This window comes from Corvus kubaryi, unplaced genomic scaffold, assembly GCF_017639235.1.
Source record: "Corvus kubaryi isolate FWS band 111438036 unplaced genomic scaffold, C.kubaryi_AGA036_p1.0 37385, whole genome shotgun sequence".
Lineage (NCBI taxonomy): Eukaryota > Metazoa > Chordata > Aves > Passeriformes > Corvidae > Corvus > Corvus kubaryi.
Genome location: NW_024581127.1, coordinates 25,076,319 through 25,099,972, shown reverse-complemented (window position 1 = coordinate 25,099,972; position 23,654 = coordinate 25,076,319). Strand labels below are relative to the sequence as shown.

At 44.6% G+C, this 23,654-nt stretch overlaps 1 protein-coding gene across 9 annotated transcripts in view; it reads right to left on the bottom strand.

The window, feature by feature from the left end:
* Window positions 1–6,415: 6,415 nt before the first annotated feature.
* ZHX2 (zinc fingers and homeoboxes 2) overlaps window positions 6,416–23,654 on the bottom strand; it is a 49,657-nt gene continuing 32,418 nt past the window's right edge. For 8 of the 9 annotated variants that reach the window (XM_042035980.1, XM_042035981.1, XM_042035982.1 and 5 more), the window contains 2 exons: window positions 12,847–15,534; window positions 6,416–7,687 (listed from right to left, as the gene is read on the bottom strand). In XM_042035980.1, the coding sequence (XP_041891914.1) occupies window positions 12,851–15,349 (2,499 nt within the window). In that variant the 5' untranslated portion in view covers window positions 15,350–15,534 and the 3' untranslated portion in view covers window positions 6,416–7,687; window positions 12,847–12,850. Of the gene's footprint in view, window positions 7,688–12,228; window positions 12,365–12,846; window positions 15,535–23,654 lie in introns of all 9 variants that reach the window. The other variant, XR_006017332.1, reaches the window with a different exon arrangement.

Sequence of the window (23,654 nt, the reverse complement as noted above, 5' to 3'; positions counted from 1 at the left end):
TGAGGAGACTAGGAATTATGACTCTGGCAAGCTGAAGCTGCAGATGGCCACAAACAGTGGCTTTGGGAGAGGTGGGAACTGCTCTTTTTCAGTAGGGGTGTCAACACCACGGTGAAAATTTAAACACTGTGTAGTTTTGCCTGATGAAGGTCAGTGCAGCAGGATCTGCAGCTACCCTGAATTAGTGGGTTGTGCTTTCACTGAGTGAAAACATTTCTCTCCTGCCAATGGTCACCTGGAAGTTATTTGTAAGTAAAGGAGCAAAGCTTCATCAGCCTGTATGACTTCAGTTCCCAAGTTACTTGTATAAAAAAAAAAATCACCTTCTAAATGGATAAGCAGGGGTGGGAGGTGTAAAAGACTCAAGAAAATAATTCAACACCCTGAAAGGCCAAACACATTATCAATAAGCCTGCTCTGCTACTGCCTAGTTGAGGACAAAGTGCTGAAGACATTCTTCAGTGCCACCACCTGCTTGCTCCCTCAGGGAGAGGTGTTGACTTTTACAGGTTGACTTGGCTTTTGTTTAGATGCTGAAATGCCCTTGAAACTCAGGCTCAGGTTGTGATTCTTGAGTGTCCTGTGCAGGGCCAGGAATTGGACTCAATGATCCTGACGGGTCCCTTCCAATTCAGCTATTCTATGATTCTATAAAAGCAAAATCCTCTGAGAGGGGGTGATTTGGAGATAAATTTCCATTTGGCAAAGCCTTGTCTGGGCTGAGGGGCTGTGATGTGCCGTGGTGGCAGCAGCCCCACTCTGAGACAGTGCTGAGCTCAGTGACACCATGGCACTTCGTGGCCAGCACAGTCCTCAGTTCAGTGTCCCTCCCTCAGATGGCACAAAATTGCTCTCTGTGAGTCTGAAAAGAGAGTGGTGATGTCCAGGTTCAAGTGCAGGCCAAGTATGAAGAAAACAAAACAAAGATTCAGCAGCCTCCTGTGATTTAGACAGGCAAAACTCCCACGCCAGAGGACAAAACTGTGCTCTTTGGATAAGCACTTATCGTTCTTGAAGCTGGCACAACAGAGCAGAGCAGTCCATGCTTCAAAAAGCAAAGCAATTAATTCTCCTTGCTCTCAGCCACAGCAGTCTCTGATGTGTAATGTTGCACTGCAACCAGGCATGGAGAAACTTTCTTCCCAATCAAAAGAAGTATTCATTTTTTTTGCTCTGATACAGCAGGGTTGGTCTTCCTTTTAATATTACTGGAGACAATGTCTTCCTTGCCTTTCCATGACCTTCAGTGTTTGTGCTTTGTGTTAAAATTTCCATTCCCCCTCCCTATTCAAATGCTGGCATTAAAAAGAAAAAAAAAAAGATTAAAATTCCTTTTGTTTAAATTCCTAATAAAGCAGCCTTAGAGCATGCCAACCTTCAGATGTAGGAATAGGTCTTGGCTTGCACTCCTGGCTCTGGACTCTTCACCTGGGCCATGCTGGGTCAAACTCCTGGACCCTCACCCCAATGCAAGTGCTCTTTGCCTGCTGTTTGCTCAGTTGTGGTTGAAGTCTGGTGGTATCTGAGTTTGGGCTGGAGAAGAGGTTTGGAGCTGTGCTTCCCAATCTGGGGCATTTCTACTCACCCTCTGTATAATAGGGCTGACAGTGCCTAAACCTCTGGCATCCTATTTCTGTTGCAGATGCTCCAGTTGTGTCCCCTTGCTCTTAGCATGTCCAGTGGCCATCTCCAAATGTGTCACAAATAATAATAATAACTATACCAATCAATCAAAATCAGTGCTGATTTAAATTCCTGACCCAATGCTTAGAGGGACTGCTAGGGTGATGGGAGGACTTAAAAAGCAAAATACGAATATTTGAAAATTTAGGTTCAGATATATGTTACATGCCACTGCATGGCAAAGTGTCTTTTGGTGTTAATGACTTGGTGTGAGTGGTTCAGAGAGGCCAAAGAGGCTGAACGGTTCCATTCCTCTTGGTCTGAGGAGATAATGCTCTTTAAACCATGAGGGGTTTAATTGCACATGCTGATTTGTTTATAAAGCACCCCTTGGCACGCTGTGACCTCATACTATAATGGAACAAGAAATTCCCTCTGTGTGGGAATAAAAGAGCAGCTGCAGCAATGGCCAGAAATGCTACCCAGGCTGGGGGGAGCACCTGGCACCTCCTCCTGGGGTCCCCTGTGCTGGTTTTGGCTGTGGTAGTTAATTTTCTTTACAGTACCTGGTTTTGGGGGTATGTTTTGGATTTGTGCTTCATGGAGTTGAATATGGCAAGGTCCCTTCCAACTCAGACTGCTCTATGATTCTGTAATATCCCAAAGCATTGGTCATCCTCAGCAGTAAAAGCTGTGGAAGAAGGAAGAGTGGGATATTTGGAGTGAAGGTGTTTGTTTTCCCAAGTCACTGTTACGCGTGATAGGGGCGCTGTTCTCCTGGCGATGCCTGAACACCTGCCTGCCCATGGGATGTGCTTAATGAATTCTGTGTTTTGCTTTGCTTGTGTACGTGGCTTTAGCTTTACTTATTAAGCTCTCTTTATCTCAGTCCATGAGTTTCCCCACTTTTACCCTCCCAATTCTCTTCCCCATCCAGCTGAGGGGGAGTGAGTGAGCAGCTGTGTGGGGCTAAGGTGCCAGCTGGGGTTAAACCACAACACCCCCCAAAATGGGTCTCGAGAAAAAGATGGATGGAGGATGTTCAGGAAGAGACTTAAAGGTGGAAGGAATTAAGGCAGGAAAGTGAAAGCTTTACCTGGAGAGTTGGGCTGGAGAAGACACGTCCTGACAGGACTGTGTGGGATGAGGGCCTATGAGAAGCCCCAGTCCCAGCCTGCTCATTTCTGCCCTTGTGCCTTTGCCTCTTGTAGAGGGAAAGGCTTTGAGGGAGAGGCTTAGAAATGCCAGTGAAACAGCAATGATTTGATACAAATATAAAATGAAGCTTCCCTGCTGAGGAGTCAAGACAAGGCCAAACTGAACTCAGCTCTTGCCTTAACACATTTATTCTTGTGAATATCTATGTACATCTCAGTTTCTCTGCCCATAAAGTTGGGTTAATGCTACTATTCCTTTATTGTTTTTTAGATTAAAATTGCTCCACACTAAATTTTACATGATATTGCACTGGGATGATCTAGACTTTTAAGAAAGATTAAAACAAAAGAGGAAGGTGAGGGTGAGTTTGTGTACTGAGGAAGCTACAAAGGTGTCCCATTTACTGTGCCTGAGTCAGCTTGCTGGATGTGTTAGGTACATGTAAATTATGAGAAATTTTAATATAATTGGAACTACCATTTTTGTGCATCAGTTTGAGGGAAGTAAGAAAACCAAAGACCCCCTGCTTTTGCTTGCTGTGCTCAAGACATGCTGTGTGATTTGCTCTGACAATTACCTGGTCACTCAGCTCTTACCTCTGTCCTCACCAGAGCTTGCAATAATCTGATTGGGATATGGTTCAACTGCATAACACCGAGAAACCCTGCCTGGTGCTTTTTATGCTGCTTTTTCATTCCTTCACTGCGTATCCCACATGCATTCACTTTTCCTGCTGTATTATGAATATTTTCAGTGTTACTTGAGAGCCACAGGCCCCATTCATATCTGCTTTCCATTAGTCTCTGACCAAATGAGTACAGAAGATTTCCTTCTCAGGTCTCTCTTTTTCCCAGCAGACAGTAAAAAAGTTCCTTTCCATCACCGGTGTGCTTTTTCCTTGCGAACAAGATGCCAAATGGGCTTCCTACAATGTTGCCTTATGTTCTTCTGAAATTTATTCTTTTCCTCCTTCCATAAGCTGGTAAGGTTTCAGAATGAGTCTTTTTGCTACCTAAGAATATCTGCGGGCTGCAAGAAGACAAGGAATGCTTAAGTGGTTAAATTTCTGCTGACGGCAAATATAGTGCATAAATATTACTTATCTTGGTTGCCACTTTACCTGTGTATTTCTCTAGATTTATAAATTATCATCACATAATTATCATTTATGCTCATGATCACTCAGATTTCTTGTATAACCCAGCACTTTCCTTCCAGTTTGTACTGGTCCACGTGGTGCTGGGACACGCCTTCTTCCTAGAGTGATCCCTGCAACTGCTGAGTTTCACCTTGCAGGTGCAGGTTTCTTGCACCACTCACTGGCTGACTTCCAAAGTGACACATTAAATGAAATTCCCAAAGGTCAAAATTGGAGATTCGTGGTTAGAAATGGTGCCGCTGCAGAATTGTGATTGAAAAGTGAAGAGCTTTTTTTTTCTTTTCTTCCTTAAAAACCAGTATTTGAGAAAACTGAACTGAATCGTGTAGACTGCAGGGAGTTTATAGTTGCTTAAGCTGCTGCCTCAGAAATTCCTAAGGCTTGGTTAAATGGGGCTTTGAGCCACCTGATCTAGTGAAAGATGTCCCTGCCTAGTGCAGTGGTGTTGAATGACATGATCTTTAAAGGTTCCTTGTGATGCAAACTATTCTGTGATGCTCTTGTCTGTTGTCTGTGGTCTCTCACAAGTCACATTTAATAAGGCTTCTGTCTGACCTGTCTAAATTGTTTACTTGGAGTCCCCGGATCTCTAAGACCAGCAAAGAGCTTCCCAGCATCTTATGGACCAAGCAGGAGAAGTAATGTGTGCATATAATGAAAATCCATCCTCTTGTCAGCAAAAATCAGACAAAAAAGTAGAGGCCACCTAATTCGTTACCGACTTCCCAGCCACGGATTTTTCTACAAGCCACAGTTTTAAAAAAGTGTTTCACAAGTTTAAAAATCTGATTTATTTTTTGTGTTTAACTACATTTCTAATGATTAGAAAATGTCAACACTTAGGTTAAAATGCATTGTGAAAAACATCAGTCAACACCTGAGCGGCAGGGACTGCTGGTGCTGGGGGACCCTGCCCAGGAGAGGCTGTCCTGAGCCGCCTCCTCGCTGCAGGACTTTGCCAGGACAGGCCCTGCTCGCCGTGGTGCCAGCGGCAGGCTCCGGGGATGCAGGGCTGTGTGGGAGGAAACTCCGTGTCAGCAGCCTGTTTTCATCGTGTGCAACGAAACCCCAAGGCCACGCTGTCCCTAATGGCTGCCGTGCACAAACAATGTCCCGATTGTCCCTCGCCGCTTGGACTCTCCTAGAACCGCAGTCACTGCGTCTGTAGTAATTAAAAACAAAGCCTGCTTCCAATGGCCAGCTCCTGAACCCATTCTGGCAGCCACACTAAAGCAACCGCTGTGGGGACCTGGGTTGCTTTAAGCTCACACAAAAGAGGTCCTGGGCTCGGCTTTCCTGGGGTCTGAAGGTTTGGTCCCACACCACAGCCTGCCTGCAGAAACCCCCTCAGTGCTGCCACGCTGCCCATGCTGGCAAAGGCCGTGCCAGTCCTTGGCCAGGCTGTTTGCTGGGGGACAGCTTCAGCCTTATTATCTGCATGATGACAGACTGCAGGGCCACTGCTATTGTTTTATTTGAATCACAGAGATCTTAAAGAGCCCCAGTCCTGTGCCCTAATCCCACCGTATCTGGGATGTACAAATACAGAAAAACCCAGGAGGGTCTTGTTCTTCCTAAACCTCTTGCTGAGCTTCCTGGGAGCACTGCTAGTTAAGAGAAGTAGGTCAGTGCTCCAAACACACAGATGTACTACACACATCAGACAGGAGAGATGCAGAATATTAAGCCTTCAAGTGCCTGTTACAAACTTAAGGGCAATTAAAATATTACCACCCTTTCGTATAAGCAATGTGAACAAAAGTGTCAATTAGTTTCAGTTACAACTTCGGAGTTCTGGACAAGCCTCTTCAGATGCATTTTCTTTTTGGTCCCCTGAACTGTGCCTCCATGACTACACAGGCACCTGCCTCCGCCCTGCAGATGAACATCTGAGCCGTGTGTGACAGGGTATGTCCATACTCCCTGTCTGGCAGCCTTTGCCCAGGGAGGAGCTGATGTCACTTTCCCACCTTTTGCTGTTGCCTCGTGACACACAAATGCAGTAAGCAAAGTGCTACCCCATCCACTCACTCCTCTTCAGCAATGAACCAGACAACTTTATTGTAAGGAAAGGCACTTATTGCCACCCACTGCAAACCTCCCTCTACACGTATATGTTGTGCCGATGATTAATAAAAATAACTACATATGGGTGAGTCACTGGGGTGGTTTCATTCAGTTTGTAACTGCAATCAAAATAAAAGGTGTTCCCCAAAGGCTCATTCCCAGGCACTATCTAAATCCCTCCTGCAGGAAAGAGCTGACTGATATGGTGGTATAAACATCAATACTCACTGAGTTCACTTTTATCTGGTTAGTATTTGCCAAGCCAAATACTGCAAAACTAGTTAAACCCCTCATCACACCTCTAAAGAATCAAGCTCCTATGCACAAAATTTGGGCTGAGTTTGGTTGGGTTTTTTTTTTTTTTTGATTTTTTTGTTTTAAAGTAAAATAAAGGAGTTGAGAAAAAGGTTACCAAAATTTTTAGCCTTTGTTTTATTGAGTTACAACAAATGAGCAACAAGTTAGAAAAGTTGGATTTATGCAAACTCCCTGGCATCCTATTTGTGCAGCGTACTGAAAGGTGGGCAAGTTTTCCAAACCCAGCGCGGCAGAGGAACGCACTGGACGGCTCTTGCACCCAGGCTCCTGCTCTCCCTCTGTTCCCTCCTCACATATGCACAGACACCCCCATGCAAATCCAAATTAGCAGTATTTGAAAAAAAGTGCACTCAGGAACCTAGGAGTCACCTAAAAATTTTAGTGGCAAGGGTTAATAAGAAACTTCTGTTGTGCGCTACAATGTCTAAAGCTGGAGGGCAGACTGCTGGTTATGGTGTCCATCGCTGTACCAGCCACAGAAACACAAACAAGTCTGGATTATGAAGCATCTTAATTTCCTCGCTCCAACCCCTCTGGGAGTTGTACTGCATGTTTAAACAAAAAGTGCTAAAAAACCCCCAAAACCAAACCAATAACCAAAAAACGGCATTCTAGCCAAATCTTCAGAGACCCACAGCTGGGGCTGGCTGGTGAAAAGTGAAGTACAGGAGCTGGAGAAGACTTGCCTTGTAGGAGCATGGAAAAGCAGAGATTTAAATACTTCAACCAGTAGCAGGTGGCCATAGAACAAAACAAAAAAGTCAAAGCAAGAAGAGAAAAAAAACAAAAAAACAAACCCCACCGCTCCAGAACATATTTAACTGGTCTGAAATGTAAACCAGGGTGGGGATCTGGGCTCAGGTGTAGATCTGCACCAAGACAACTCCAAAAGATTGCAACTCAAAACACTTCAGGAAAAAAAAAAATCTTCTCTCCCTCGTCCACAAAAGACACTTCCCTCCCCCCAACCAACCCCAAAATTTCTCAATTGCATTATATGCAAGAATAGCTTGCACCTATTAAAAAAAATTAACAAAATTTTTATGTTGTACAAATCTGTTCCAGTAGAGGAAGAGGCTGGGCAGGGAAAAGTGGGTGGGAGAGAAACTAAGAGAAACCTATGTACAAGGACCTTTCCTCTTTCTTTCTTCTCTTTTGTAATGCAGTAGTAGGACTTTGGCACTATCAACAATTCCATGATGATGCTCCATGAGAGTATTTCTCACTGTGCCTCCACAAGCACAGTTTGAGACTTGGGAGTCACAACACACTCTCTCAACCCAGGCAGGAAAATAGAGTTTTCTTCTATTTTCAGGCAGCATTTCCCCTTCAACATCAGGACAGTGTAGCTGAGGAGTACCCCTGCAAAAATTATAACAGCAGCATATTATTTTTTAAGGCACTATGAACTGTTTGAGCTGTTAACTAAGATGGCATCTGGTTTACATCCCTGCACATATGGTAACACTGTTTTGTGTTAACTGTACCCTGAGGCCTATCCTTATCACAGCCTCATGTGGTAGGGTATTGGATTTTTGCTGCATGTTAACAGCCAGTTAATAATCCCCTACAGATTTCTAAGAGGGATATATGGTCCAGCCTTAGCTCAGGCAGATTCTCACACTGACTCAAAGATGATGCATGCACGTGTTTGGGGCAACTACTTTGCAACCACAGGACAGACGGTGCTAAAGCCAAGAAGACTTCAGGTCTCTCTCCCCCAGTTAATCCCCTCATAATACTTTTTGTTTTACATGATTTTATAAAATTATACAACCTACATGACAATGGAAAAAGGATGTGCTTGTGCTCTGCAGAGCACCTTCCTGGTTCTGCTAGGACTCCTGCACCTACATAAAGGATGCACAGTGGACCAGAGATTAAAAAATGACCCCTCAATACCCAGCCTTCAAATAGCCACCACTTCACACGTATCCCCAGTTCCCAGGAAAAAGCAAGGGCTTTATGACAGGGATTATGCTCAGTTTTACCACACTGAGGTGTGAACGTGCAAGAAGTACAAACATCCTCCTCATCCACCCTGCAGCAGTGCTCACTGAAACCTGAGCTGACTTGTTATTTCACACCTCTTATGGATGTTGCTATCTGGTCTGTTATTTCCCACAAAAGCAGTGAGCTCTATCTGGCATCTGCAATGCAGAAAGCAAGGCAGTCAAGCCCAGGAAAAGGCAATAGGCTTGCACCAACATCAAGGGGAAAAGTCCTCCCCCTATCCCCGAGACCTTCCCACACAGGCCCCTGTTCCTCCTGACTCACTGGAAAATTTTAATTGCTGCATTGGGTTTTGCTTCTCCCTCTGAAATCCTTCATTGTATTAGAGCTTGGGTCTCTAATGCACCTCATTGGTTTCAGGGGAAAAAGCATGTCCTCCCTACTTCAGCCTCATTCCCTTGAATGTTTAAGGGTGACCTGAATTCTGCAAAAACCACTGGTCAATCCCATGCTGACTTACTTCAGGATGCTGACTTGGAGCCCAGTGCCAGTAACAGACACTATAGTGAGCTTCTTAAATGAAACCCTAAACCTCAAGAGAAGTGAGAACTTGGGCAGAAAGTGAGAAACCCCAGTGCTGTTCACTTTTAGTGGCTTTGGACACTGAGGAATGCACTGGGCCATGGGCAAACAAGTGATCTCAGCTCCCGCAGCAGTGCAGAAGGAGCTGGAGATGCCAAAAGGACCCGGACTATTTCTGATGCTCAGTATCATGCATTCAGCAGATGCAAGGGATGACTGCCTTCAGGCCTCTGCAACTTTCACGCATGGTTTTACTTTGGCAAATCTCCACAGAGCAGCAGTCACAGCCATCCAGCAACAGGGTGTTCAGCTACCTCGTTCCCACCATGAGCCACAGACTTTGGTGCCTACATCTTACAGGGCTCATGCTTAAAAAAAGGAGGTCAGGAAATAACTCTAAAAAAAGACAGCTTACTGTGGAAAGGTGGTGATGGGGGGAAAAAAGTATCATTCTGAGAGAAAACAAAAGTTCTGATCTTGGGAAAACCCCACAGGGAGACAACACTGAAGAAAGCCAGCAGTAGCTGCCAACCACTGGCACACTCCGGTCTTGCTCTCCTGTCTGAGCTGTAGTTTGCTGTATTTAATTCAGAACCAGTTTCTGTTTGTCAAGCTTGCACAAAGGAGGACAACAGACCTAATTTTGACCTGTGCTGCAGGAAGGCAGGAATCTCCCTATTGATGGAAAGGGAGCTAAAGCACCCTCCTGACAGACCAGTGGGGCCTCACTACAAAAGGGACACAAGGCTTCATAACAGTCTCTAGAACACTTTCAGAGATGGCTTTAATGCACCCTACAGCAGCCACTCAACATCTGGAAGGCTGCAGTACCCTATGGGGACAGATCTCCCAGCCTCACTGTTCAAGAAACCTGACCTACTCTATGGAATAAATCCAATTTTGCCAAAAGCTTCAGATACAGACTTAGAGATACAGAGCCTCTTAGTCCTGGGATGGCAGAGCCTGGCATGAATCCTGCTCTCACAGAAGCCCAGTTCCTTGTGAAATTCCCTCTTGCTGCAGCAGCAGCAGAATCTGCCAAACATGGATCAGTTTTGGAAAAACTCAGTTTTTTAAGGCATAAGGTCTGTCTAGGCTATAATGCAATAGCTCTCTAATAGTTCCAAAATCTCCTAAAGATACATGTAGGAGAAGAAAGTGACCGAGATGGTCTGGAAGACCTGAGGTTTTACAGAAGCTGCACATGATTTCAGTCAAGAGGCGTATGGAGGTCAGTCACCAACAAACATTCATTTTAGACTACATAGATTAAGCTGGTAAAACAGCAACACCATGAATATGAAAGGAGCACACTTCTGCCCGATGTAGGGTTCAGCAGTGAAAGACTCACACAGTAAGTGTGGCTGTGTGAGACCCAAGAGGAGTCCCTTGTCAGCTGTTCAGTCCACCTCTTATATGTGGTACCTGAGGAGCACGCTACGAAAAATCACACTTTTATGACAACAGGCAGAAACAAGCTCTCTGTCATGTCATGCAGTCTCTGCTTTTGAGTCATACCCTGGATGTCACTTAGGATAACACCTTGTTAATTTAACACCAAAGTTTTAGCTGAAAATTTCTAAGATTGGCTGCACAATGAAAGCTTAGAAAAAGTACCTGAGATTTTTCCATGAGACTCATCAGTGTGGGATGTAAAGCTTCCAAATTCTGTGTCACAACAACTGTGACAATGCCTCTGTGTGCGCACCAGAGAGCGGGCACCTACGTTTCTGGGCTGAGACTTACAGGCAGAATAAGGGAAAATTAAAAAGACTTTTGTCAAGTCCCCAGACCAGCACACCGAGAAACTGGCAAAGAGCAGAGGACAAAATGGCCCTCTGATCTTACTGCACGCTCTTTGCAGCAAAAGTCCTGCTCCAGTGCACCTTTTCTCAGTACGTGTATTTTACACACAGCCACCAGAAAGCTCCTCATCAAAAGGATCACTCAGCAACAGTTTAACTGAGATCAAAGTTCTTATAAAAATTCCTCTCTAATAACACTTGAGCACCTCCAGAGCCCTGGAGCTTTATGGTCAACATCTGCACCAGGGCACAGAGGCAGGAGGTTCACTCCAACATACCTGACACTGCTCACAAGCACAAAAATGCAGGCACCAAACCTGTGCTGCTGGAAGGGAGCTGTTGCAGAGCTTGGTTTCATAGTGTAAGAGGCTTGTAAGAAACAGTGGTTTCAGGCAACTCCCCCCATTCCTGCCTTCCTCCCCATTCCCCCTCTGAGCCCCTGGTCTGCTACCTCTCCTCAGAATCAATATTTGTAGCTGGAAGGGGGAAATGATCTGGAATAACAACCCTGAGGAAAAAAAAAATCCCACAATGCATTTATTCATCACACATTTGACTTTAAAAGGCAGATCAGATCCTGGCTCTCCCTTCTTATGTGGCTGCACAACAGTGGCACCCCAGCGTGCCTCTGGCTGATGTTCCCACATCCTTCTTCCTTTAAATCCCTGCCTTTGACACACAGGTAACACCTGTTCCTCACATCCCTAATTACCAACTTTTTCAAGAATAGTGCAGGACAGTGGCTTGCACTGCAGTCAATCTTTAAGATATTTTGTTATATAGATACTGGCATAACGTTTCTCAAGATTAGCTAACAGAATTCACAGTCAAAAATAATGTCATTTCAGGATTTTTTTTTTTTTTTTTCCCCCCGAATCAGAGAAAATGTCCAGGAGACTTCTGGACAAGTACTGCACATGGAGAAAGTGGAGTGCTAGCCAGCAGGGCTTGATACCAAAAACTGCATCTGTCCAACAGGTAGTTCAATCCAAGTACTGGTAGCTGTAAAAGCAGAAGTCTTAAATGCAAGTGTGGAGGCACTTCTATCAGTCCTGGCTTTTTTAATTTTTTTTTTTTTTTAATTTCTTAAAGAAATGCTAAAGTATATTTTACTTAATAGATGTCAGAAAACTATCAATTTTCTCAAACAGGTGTTCTCTCACTATCATTTTTAATGCAGGATGCTGATCTTTCTGTAGGATAAGCTCTAAAATTCTGGCTAAAGGAACCTCTGGTTTAGGAGAGACAGATTCATTTATACTGAAAAACGTTACAGGCTCCAGTGAACTCAATTCAACACGCAAGAAATGCTGACAGTGCTTGCTCCAGAGTTACACCTGTGCAACTGTGATCAGAAACAGGTTTTAGATCTCCAAATAAAAAGTCCTTTCACGTTGGGAAAGATCATATAAAGCCCCCATAAAGCCAGACCCCGCAGCTTGCTTTTAAATTCAATATTCTGTGAAGAAGAGCTGCTAAACACCCACACAGCTTAGTCTGGGGCATTTCCTAAACCTCTAGTGTGAGCAAGCAGAACAAAGCAAGACTGGAGACAGTTCTCACCTGCAAGAGGAAGAAAGCACATTTGCATGAGGCACTTCAGCACCCACTTTTGTTTTTTCGCTTGTTTTTGCATAAAGAAGCATCTGTGTCCTAGGCCCTTCCCCCAGTGAGCTTTTGTTTTGAATATCGCAGAATGCTGCAAAGGAAGGACCTGAGATGCAAAAACAGGCGCAACCCCTATTCAGTGATCTCTCAGGCAAGGGGGATATTAGCAACAGTGTTACTTACTATTTCTTCGTGTGGCTCAGCTAGCACCTTTTATATAAAGTGCTGCAGAGGTTACATATGTTGTTTAAAGGCAGAAAGTTTTAAGGTTTAATCGCTTACTGCCCAAGGGGAAGAAAAAAAAAAAAAAAAAAAATCAGAAAAACCTCCTTTATCCAGGACTTGACCCACAAGGAGACAAGAAACAAGGCAAATGGCACTAACCCCTCCCCTACCATGCAGCTGGCCTTAATTTACAAGCATGATGGGTCTCCCTTTTGTTCAGGCATCCAGCAGGCAAGAGCATCCGGCAGGGATGGGCTCCAGGGATTTACACTGAAGAGGGGCTACAGAATGCTGGAAGTACACCCAGACAAAGGCAGGCTCAGAGAAACAGGGCACCATCAGCATTACCTGTCTATACGTGGGAATTGTCTCCAGATATACTTTCAGAGTCCAAGTCTGCCAGCTCTGTGTGGCCCTCGGGGGCTGTTTGGCTCCAGCTGTCCGTACAGTCCGAGGCAGCGTCGTCCTCGCCCACCGTCACCTCCACCCAGTTGACCTCCGCCGGCTCCTCGTTCTCCTCGCTGCCATGGCCATCGTGGCTGTTGCACTCCAGCCTGTCCACACCCTCTGCTTGATTCCCTAACAACGAGTCTTTCAGTGGTTCGCAGTCTCTTTTTGCTCTCACGACTGGTTTCCCCCCATTCTCTTCATTCAGTTTTTTATGCTCCTGGTAATGCTGCCGAGACACCTCATTACCATTCTTTGGACTCTCAGCATGTTTTGAGCTCTTTTTCTGGCTCTGCTTGTTATGACCATCACCAGCATACTGCTGCTGGTACTGGTCAATCCATTTAAGTGACCCTGTTCTTAGTGAAGACCGGTTTTCCTTGAACCAGCGGACTATTTCAGTTCTCGTGAGCCCAGTCTGAGATGCCAACTGGTCATACTCCTGCGGTGATGGCCACTGGGTCCTTGCAAATGTGCTCTTCAGTAGATGAATTTGCTCTTGTGTTTTCTTCAACGTGGTGGAGGACCCAGATAAAGCACCAGGGAGCTGAGAGCTACTCAGAAGTTCTGCCTGGCTTATTGCACCATTGGGAGTTCCTTGATCCTTACTTTTTCTGTATGATCCCATTGAGTCCAAGACAGCTTGCTCCATGCTGTCCCTTATCTTTCTCCGCTCAGAGAACCATGAATCTATCTCCCTCCGACTCAGCTTAGTCTCCATTCGCAGCCTATCCAATTCTCCTTGGGTAGGAAAAGAGCATCTCAAGAAACTCTCCTCAAGGGCCCTAAGCTGCTCTTGAGTTTTCTCTTTGAATCTCTGGGGAGTAAAATCTGTGTATGGGTGAAATGACCGGCCATGTCGACCAGCTGAAGGTGCTATTTGATCTTTCCCTAAAGCATCACCAGGAATTTGCACAATGCCCCTCTGACTTCTGTACCTGTGGTCACTGAACCACTTCTTGATCTCACTCCTGGAAAGACCTGTTGCCTCTATAAGCCGGTAGACTTCTGCATCATCAGGAAACTGGCTTGCCAAGAAACTGGCCTTCAGCTCTGCTATCTGCTCCTTGGTCTTCTTCCGCTCACTGGCTGGTGTCATGGGAACAGCAGTCAACTTGGCAGGAATCTCAGGCACCTGAACTACATGAGGACGCTTAGCCTCTGGGGCATTTGATAAGGTCTGTATCGTCCTCTTCTGCCCCTGGTTCGGGGCAACAGCAAGTGTAATTGGTGAACAGGAAACAGTTGAACCATTTGACACAGGAGTCAAAACCAGGCCAGTCTGGCCCAGTATCTGACAAGGCAAAGCTGTCTGGATGATAGGCTGTGGCATTTTTGCAGTTGCCAAAGGAGCTGGCAGGACGGTGATGGTCTGGGGAACTGCCTGGATAGTACCATTGAACATCTTCTTTCTTGCTTCCTCCACTTCTTCAGGAGACCAACTTATACCATGCTTCAAACGTTGCGTAGCAAACCAGATTCGGATTTGTTCTTCTGGATGTTTTGATGCTGCTGTCAACCACGACAACTCTGCTTGTGTTGGATAAGGAAACTTATTAAAGGAGTTGATCATGGTTGCGTTAGTGTCCAGTGCAGAGTTGTATTTGGTACTGTTCAGAGGGACCGGGACCTTGGGGACAAGGTTGATATTTGGTGGCAGCTGTACAGAGGGCATAACATGGGCTAACACATCGTGGAGAAGGTCTCCATTTATACAGGCAATAGCTTCAGTGGCTTCAGTTATGATGCGGGGGAGAGCGCCATCCACGTGGTTTTCTGTAACTCCCTCTTCTGGCTTTTTGGATCCCTTCTTGGTCTCCCCTTTAGGCTTTCCCAGTTTCATCACTGGCACTTTATTCGCACTAATTCCCCCATGTAGTGAATCGTCACACTCTGCATTTTCTAGCCCACTGCTTGTGACAGTGACATTGTTAGTGGTGGTCTCAATGGACTGCTCTAAAACAGTCTGATTATTGCGTTTAATTAATTTCAGTTTAAAGTTAGTCTCTCCCGGGTGGTATTTTGTGTTGTGGTCAGATAAAGAATCATATTTTTTGGTTGTGAAGTTGCATTCAGCACAGACATACAGGGGGTTGAGAATGACATTTGGATGCTGGGTGTCAACGTGCTCTGTAAATTCATTTAAGTTTTGTGTTGAGTAAGGGCAATACTTACACTCATAACCACCTTGGGGTTTCTTAGACTGATTTTCAGCTGGGGGCTTTGCCTCAACCACTTCGCAGTCTTTGACTGAGTTTTCTGAAGGCCAACTTTTTTTGGAGTCCTGCTGCGATGCACCAGTCCCCTTGTCTTTAGGAGTCTCTACGCCCTCGGCACCTTCCTGCTCCATGACTTCAGAAGTTCGCACCATACAGGGAGTTGTGGACTTTCTTTTGCTAGCCATGGCAGCTCCTGGCACTGTGCTGTTGTCCCAGATGGTCGCTTCTTTTGACAGGGTGAGCAACCAGCTCAGTAGATCTTGCAAACAGCTCCAAACTTCCCCGATTATTTGACTCTGTTTTGTTTAATGAATTTCTGCCCTGGCTGTGACCATCAGCTCCACCAGTAGACCTGTCAGCTGCATGACACCTGTGAAACAAAGCACATGTTGTTAGGCACTGATCTATAAGACATAAATTTAGCAGAAAGCCACAGCTCAAGGCATGTGCATTTGCAAGGCATGTGCATTATTTTGGATATTGCCAAACTCTTCCTCCTCCCTGTCATCATTTTAAGAGTCAAAAATCGCCCCACAAAGAATAAAAGCAGTGGGTAATTTGCAATGAAGTGTGCCACAAGAAGAAAATTACTTTAGAACAAATAAGATGAACAGACAGGGGATTTTAATCTCCACTAGACTCAATGTGTTTAGCTGGGAAAAGAAGACGACACTGCTATAAATACTGCATCTTTTTATAGAAGCTGCAATTCTATTAATTACTATTTTGAAGCCTGCAGATTTGAAACTGAGTGTGATTTATATTGAACTTAATTACTTCCCACTGTCACTTACCTTGTAAATATGTCTACTAAATGATTGTGGTTACTAATGATGGGTGATTTCTAAATAAAACTATAGGGTCTGCCTTGGTTGTAAAAGTAATGGCAGAAAGAAGAGTTAATGCAAATCAACACTTCCAGAGGTCTGTATTTTGAGAAAAGGTGGGCTCAAAGCAACTGCAGCAGGAGACTACAGCAGATTTATGAAGCTTATCAAGTCTTTTCCAGAAGAGAAGTTTCCTTAAAACACCACTTTTTACTCAACATTGACAGAAATAGCTACCAAAGGTCACAGAAGCCCTCAGATACCTTTTAAACAGGATCCCTTTCTGTGACCCCACTGATGTTCTAATTAAGTCCCAACTTGTGCATGTCACTCCCTACAGAACTAAAAAAAAGAACTAAAAAATCAAAACATTCTAAAGCTCAATTTTTATGTTGAAGCAGTTTTGAAAGTTCCCAAATTCAAGAATTCTGTAAAATGTATGTTTTGAAGGATCTGAGGCAAACATCGGTCAGAACAAGCATGAAGAAAAATTATACCAGTTTTTCTATGATCTACCTGCACTCATCAGGACTGGGTAGAGGGAAAAAGTGGAGTTCAGTTGTCAAAAGAGTTTCATTAATCAAAAAAAGATAAAAAAAGGTCACTTCCCTATTTGACAAGATGCTTTTTTTTATTAATCATTGATTCCAATTTGCTATTCTTCCTGATTGGAGAGTCTCTGGTTTCATAATACTTCTACAGTCTTGGCAGAAAACTCAGATTTAACAATCAAGTAGTTCTTAGAATTGATTGAGAGAGGTACTGGTGTTTACAAACTGGAGCGGGACAGAAAGTGGAGATTCACAGAGTGAAGTGTTCTAAATGGAGAATCTGAACTAGAGATCCAGTAGAAGATGCCCCTACCCACTGCAGGCGGGACAGACTGGATGGTCTTTAATGATCCTTTTCAAATGCACGTTTGCTTATTGTGAAGATTGTAAATGATAAACTGCATCCAGAACTGAAGACATGAAGATCTAACAAAATAAAATCCCACCGCAGTCACATCTGGACACATCCAACATCAGCAGACACTTTACAACCATCTGAGTGCTGCCCCTGTATCTGCTCCTCTTGCTTGAGCCTTGGCATGAGAGAAACTGTGAAAGCAGCTGCCAGCTTCTCGGTTCTGTTTGCAGCTGAGGAATACTCTGCAGGTCTCCAGAGCACAGTGCTGCCGCTCTGCCTGTCACAGATCACACCATTCCTGTACATATGGAAACTCAAAATGATATACTGCCAGAGGAAGCAGCTCCAGCTGGGGATAAGAGCAGGGATGGCAGCTTCCAGCTCTATGCATTCAAAACCCAGCACGAAGCAATTCCCCATACCCAAAACACTTCATGCGTGAATTCTCCACACAGCACCTTCATGGATAAGGCTCTTGTGAGACTCAAGCTGTGAAATACCAAACACACCATGGAGAAGATGCCATGCAGACACTATTTGTTATAGTGCAGATGCCTCTGCATAACTGCACGGTGGTTTGTGTTCACAGCCACTGCCACCCCTGCTCCTCCCAGCCCTGACACAGCCCAGGCATGCTCCTGCACACTTGGTAAAGCATCAGAGCATCTGGCTGACTTTCAAGGGTGCGTTTAAGCTCCACGAGCTTCCCTGGGAAATGGAGCATATTTGCTGAGCTCTGTGAAACAGGGATGGGGCTGCCCACAGGCTTATGGCTCTGCCTTGGTCAGGATGACCCAGTGCTATCTCCCCCTAACCTGGGACCACCAACATTGTCACCACCATTCCCCAAAGCATTTGCCTCTGAGCCAACATTCACTTTTCTGTTTCCTTCTTTTCCCTTCTGCCTTTTAATGATAAACAAGCAGAAGAACAGTGAAAGCCATGATGCCTGGTTTTCTGTAGATTTGTGCCAGCTGACCATTAAAATGGATCACACTGAATGTTCTCTATCATTTCCACATACTCCTTCAAAATTCCCCTTGTACTTCCCCTCACAATCGTCCTTGCACAGATATTTTGGCTGTGATCTGTGACTTGCTGCGTCCCACTGCAGATGGGATCAGAGGCTAGAGACAAACACACAGCTGTCCCAACTCCCATCTTCCTGATCACCAGTTTTTAACTGTGCTTGCAGAAAATGAATTATCTTTGAAGCTTCTTCCCTTATACCAAGTTTGGCTGAAACAGGCCAAAAGATGAGAGAACGGGGCAGAATGAGCTCTGTAAGTCCAGCTAGTGCTGGAAACAGGGTGAGGGTGATCAGGTCATCAGGTCATCTCACTCTTCCCTGTATATTCCCACAACATTTACGATACTGACTTTCTTATATGAGGGAAGGGAGGTGCAAGGCAGTGCCCTGGGCCGGGGTGATGAAGATGAGGATGGAGTCATGGTTCCTGGGATGCTCCTCTGAGTCTTGCTCTCCCTCCCAGGCCACAGCTGCACCTAATAGTCTGCTCCTGTTTTCATGTACGACCTCCTGCAAAATTCATTTGGTAACATCAACAAAAGGAAGAAAATTCAAAGGACATCAAAGACAGAGGAAGGCTTATTTGTATTTCACTGAATTTCCCCCATCCTCCACAGGAAGAAAAAGCTAGGAACATAAAGGAGTGTGATGGAAGAGAAAGAGTGGAGAAGGGAGAAACATCTAGGCTACAGCTTTGAATCAATCAAAGGTTTCTTAAAAGACTAAATGTTTTGAATTCCCCAGTCTCTGGAAGCTCAGCAAGCTCTCTGCTGCACCAAGCTCCCAACTCTTATGAGGACAGGAGGACTGACCTCAAACAAGAATGCTCCAGTACAAAGGAAGGGCCAAGGTCCCTTCAAAACATATCTAAGTGTGTGGAAAGATGAAAAATTCTTTCTGCTACAGTTTTTCTAAAAAATTGTACAGATTGTTGCTTCTCTTCCTTCTTCTTTTCCACAGTGTTTTTCTGCATGTCAATTGCTGGTTTTCTAACCCTACACTTTGAGTAGGTTTTTTTTTCTGCCACATGAGAATCACAAGGCACCACAGAAATCAAGCTGAAGTCAAATACTTCTTTTTCAATAAATGAAACAAATGACTTTTAGTCTAAGATGCACACTTTGGGGCACTCATAACTAGCTACAGACTATCTTTGTCCCTTCAAGCCACACTCTGAAAGATAGGGAGGAGGAGAAGCTCAACATTTGCCTGAGCAAGTAGAGCTTATTGGGACCTCCAGGCTATAGGACCTTAGTAAGGATGTAATTTGGGATAAAGCAATAGGAAGTTCCAAAGGAGGATGGGACCCCCCCCCCCAAGACACATCCTTGGGAGGTGCATCATGTACAGTTGCAAGGACTGCCACAGCCCATCCCAGAACATTAGAGAAAGCATCAAGAGCATCTCACAGCTTTCAAACATGAGCCACTTGCCAGAACATCAAAGCCCCAGCAGACAGCTTTAAATACGTGGTGTTGCTCCTGACAAAACTGATAAATGATGCCACTTCAGCTCCTGCAATGTAATGGCTTTTAGCAACCAGCACATCCTGATGGGAACCTGAGCTACACTTTATCACCTGAGCCCTGTCCACAGGACATGCACTCCTTCAAGGGGCAAAATTCACATCTGATATTCAATGTGGGGCTGCACCACAGTCAGGTCAACCTCTATCCCTAAAGCTGGCCCTGTTCACTTTATACTTTATTATGGACAGGACCCTGGACAAATGACCTCTTTTTTTCAGCTGCTGCCACTTGGAGTACCCACAGGAGTGGGGTGCACGGGTGCAGTCAGCAGCTTCTTTGTGAGCTCACTGCATACTCACTGTGCATGGAGAGGGAAGACAGTCCTCATCCCTCCAGCTCACCTGCCACATCTCTTGCTTGTCTCCCCACACTGCAGGGGGTTGAAAGAAAAAAAAAAATCTCATTTTTTGAATTTTCTTTTTAAATGAGCAAATGCACAAAGCAGCAAAAGGCAACCAGGTGAAAAACAAAAGTGCTTGGCTCCAAGCAGAATCTGTCATTGTGAATGAGGTCTAAACCAAACCACAGAGAACCTGCGTGCAGGAACAAAAACTTTCGATTTGCTTTGCTTCAGCAAAGACATCCAGGACAGGAGCACACAGGTCAGAAGCAATGCCTTCTTTTAAACTTATCTCCCCAAAAGTGCATCACAGCACTTAAGAGTGAGGCCCTAACCTGTCTTCATTTAATTTCTAAAATTTGTTTAAATAATGAAAGAATCCAGTCACGGTCCTCTGATCAATCGAACCCCTGTTAAAATGGCTACAGAGCATCTGAAAAGAGAATGAAGTGGGATCTTAATGGCAACTCTGTGCATGACTGAGGAAATACCAGATTTCCTACCTGATCATCTGGCCCCACACTGGGAAAACTGCAGAGACTCACACAGGTAAAATAAACCATGTTTTTAGGCCTGGCTGGCACTGGAAAATGCTTACTTGCGTAGCAATGCCACCTTCCATCAGCATAAGGTGACTGTACAGTTCAAGCTAAGGAATGATAAAAACAAATCCAAAAGGTTTCTCTTGCTGAATACTGAAATCTTTTCACTCTCTTGTATCTTTACCTTGTGCACATAGCTAATTTTATGCCCTACTGCCCCCACAAGAAAAGGCAAATATTGGGGTAGAAACTGAACTCCTTTTCTGCAGTGTTATTCCCACAGGCTCCTCCAAGGTGGTGGCAGAGCAGGAATTTTCCATGACACCTGGGACACAGCTCAGTTGCACAAGTCCTGTGAGCTGTGGCTGGGGAAGTGGTAGGGCAGGGGGGAGATAGGGCAAGATGCTGCCTGTTTTTCCTCATACCCCAAAACATGACTGAGTCTGGAAAAGGCTGTCTAAAGACAACCAAATTTGAAGGTATGTCTAATTAAAAAACACGGAAAACCTTACTTTCAGCAGAAAGGAAAAAGCACATCAGAAATATCACTGTTTTGTGCTGCATCTTGCTTTCAGCCAAGGGCTGGAGTAAACAGAGGCTGAAAGAGTTTGAACCCCCCCAGGCAGTGCAAATGGATCTTTACTTTTCACAGATAAACCTTGCTTTTAAAAACAAACAAACAGAAAAAACCCAAACACTTTAGGGACACTTGTGTAATTTGCCAATAAAATCTTCCTTTACTTTTTCATCTTGCTCCATTGTTTGCTCTGCCCTGTGCTGGCAGAGAGTTCCCAGCACCTGGCCTCATTTGAAAATTAACAGTGGGAAAACCACCAGCATGAGGATATCTGCAAACAAGCACAGAAATATAGGAGTGCTCATTTGCAAGGGCTGGCTGATGTTTGAAGAGGGTGGAAATATTTTATTGCTTACTGCTTAGGAGCTCAGTCTCCACAAACAGCATCCTCTCTGCTACGCAGGACAAGCACCAGCAAATTACACTCTTGTAATTTAACACCCACACCCCCCATTGTCTGAACATGACATTTAATATCACAAAGGTACAAACTCCTCCTTACAGCTTTCCCACGCCCCTTCCCCAGCTTGGCGCCGCAGCAGAAGTAACAGAGGAGGTACACAGCACAGAGCTCACTAGAAAGGACTTGTTGGGCACCAATTGTTCACTCCCTGGGTTCTTTTGGAAGACCATCCCACTTTATCTCACAGTAACTGGATCTCAGCAAACCTCAACACAGATGCCATGCTCTGCCCTTGGACATCAGCCAGGCCCTGCTGCTCACTGCCTTGCAAACACTGCAGGTTGCTTTTAAAGCAGGGACACCCTTTTTCAGGAGCTGAAGAATTTGCCACCCCTTCCAGGGTGTGTGACCAACCACACCATGATGGACTGCAGTACTTCTGTTCATTCCTGGATATCTTCAACCATCTCCTTTCATAACCTTCCAAGCCTGCGGGTCCCTGACTTCCCTAGGACCCAAATACTGTCTCCCTCTGAGCATCCCGGATTTTAACACTTGACTACAAATTCCGTGGCTGCCTAAAAGTCATGCTCAAAGAGTTCAGAGCAGAGCAGAAACTAAATGATATTACTCAACAGCATCATAAGCCCCCATGACCATCTACTCGTTGTTTATGAAGGCTGCAGCAATGCAAACACAGGCAGCAGAGAACAGAGCTGTCATCCTGCTCCCCATCAGAGATGCTGAACTCACATTCATTAAAGTTGTGGTAACATTTTTCTCCTACAAACACAAGGATGAGAGGGGAGATACACATTTCATGGTGCAGAAAAAGGAACATGCCTAGGGTGATGTTTTTCCTTCCTTACAACTGTTTTCAGCATGCAGCTGCTACAGTAGTATCAAAAAGCACATCAGCTAGCACAGCAAAAAACATGCTGTTGCTCTCCTCTGTGATAAAACACTTTAAAACATTGCTTAATTACATACAGAAAAATAAGTGGAAGCAAACCAGGGCAAATAATTCCTGCATGATAGATTGGGACTGTGACAATTTACAAAAAAAAACACCCATACAGAAAGGCAGGTTTTGTGAACTAGGGCAGAGCTCTTAAAACAGCATTTAAGACAGACCAGCCCAGAGCTCCAATACTTCTACAGTTCTTTGTGAGCTGAATAAATCCCAATTAAAGGGGAGGTATACAGATTGTTACAGCAATAATTTTTGCAGGCATGTGAAAATATAAAATTGACAGTTTGCATATGTTGGTGCAGACATTTCTAATTATAAAAATATTCCCACATTGATGTCTGTTACAGGATGCCGTGACCATGAGTATTTGTCTACAGGGAAGCAGCAATTGATAATTTTTCTTTCTTTTAAGGATCAGAGACTCACACCTTTCAAAGGTGATCAGCAAACCAAACTGCCTCCAGGACTCCTGACTTCCCTGGCAACACATCCTGTGAAATTGGATGTCAACAGATGAACGGGGGCAGAAGCAAACCCAGCGCACATCCCACCTCTGCCCTGCACCCCCTACAGTCACTGAGAGACTCTGTAAAAACACACAGATAAAACAAAAATCAGAAGTATTGGTGGGCTGAGGGTAGAATGAAAGGGTTTTTAGAAGGCAGCAACAGCTGTAGAAAATCCTGGAGAAGTGCATAATGAAATTAATCACATGAAAGCTGCCTTTTAACATTAACAGCTCAGCTGTGATGTGACCACTGTGTAGAGATAGAAAAACTTACTCTGAAAAACACAGGTATTTTGGGGGAAAAAAAACCCTGTTAGTAGGCTTCGCCAGAATAGGTTGTGTGGCAGAACCATGCAAGAGAGGCTTATTTCAGAGTACACTGCTAACAGGCTGTTCTTTTGAACTGAAATGTTCTCATTCAAGCTGCTGCTAAGCCAAAGATGCGGGGAAAATGGTGGTATGAACACAAGAGGCCGAGCCCTTCCCATAAAAGGGGAAGTTGAACATTGCGTGCTGTGAATTTTCTATTATAAGTACCAATCTGCAATCACTGCCTTGTACTTCCCCCCCCCCCCCCGTTAGGGGGAGGGGGGGGGGGAACATTTGAGTTCAAAAGGACAGCCTGTTAGCAGTGTACTCTGAAATAAGCCTTTCTTGGTTGTTTTTGGCTGAGGGTCTATTGTGGTGGTTTTTACTAGTCAGCTACCGCTGTTGAAGTTCCTGGAGAAGTTCTTAATGTAATTAATCCCATGACAGCTGCGTTTTAACATCACAGCTGAGCTGTTAATGTTAAAAGGCAGCTTTCATGTGATTTTTTTTTTTTTTTTTTTTTTTTTTTTTTTTTTTTTTTTT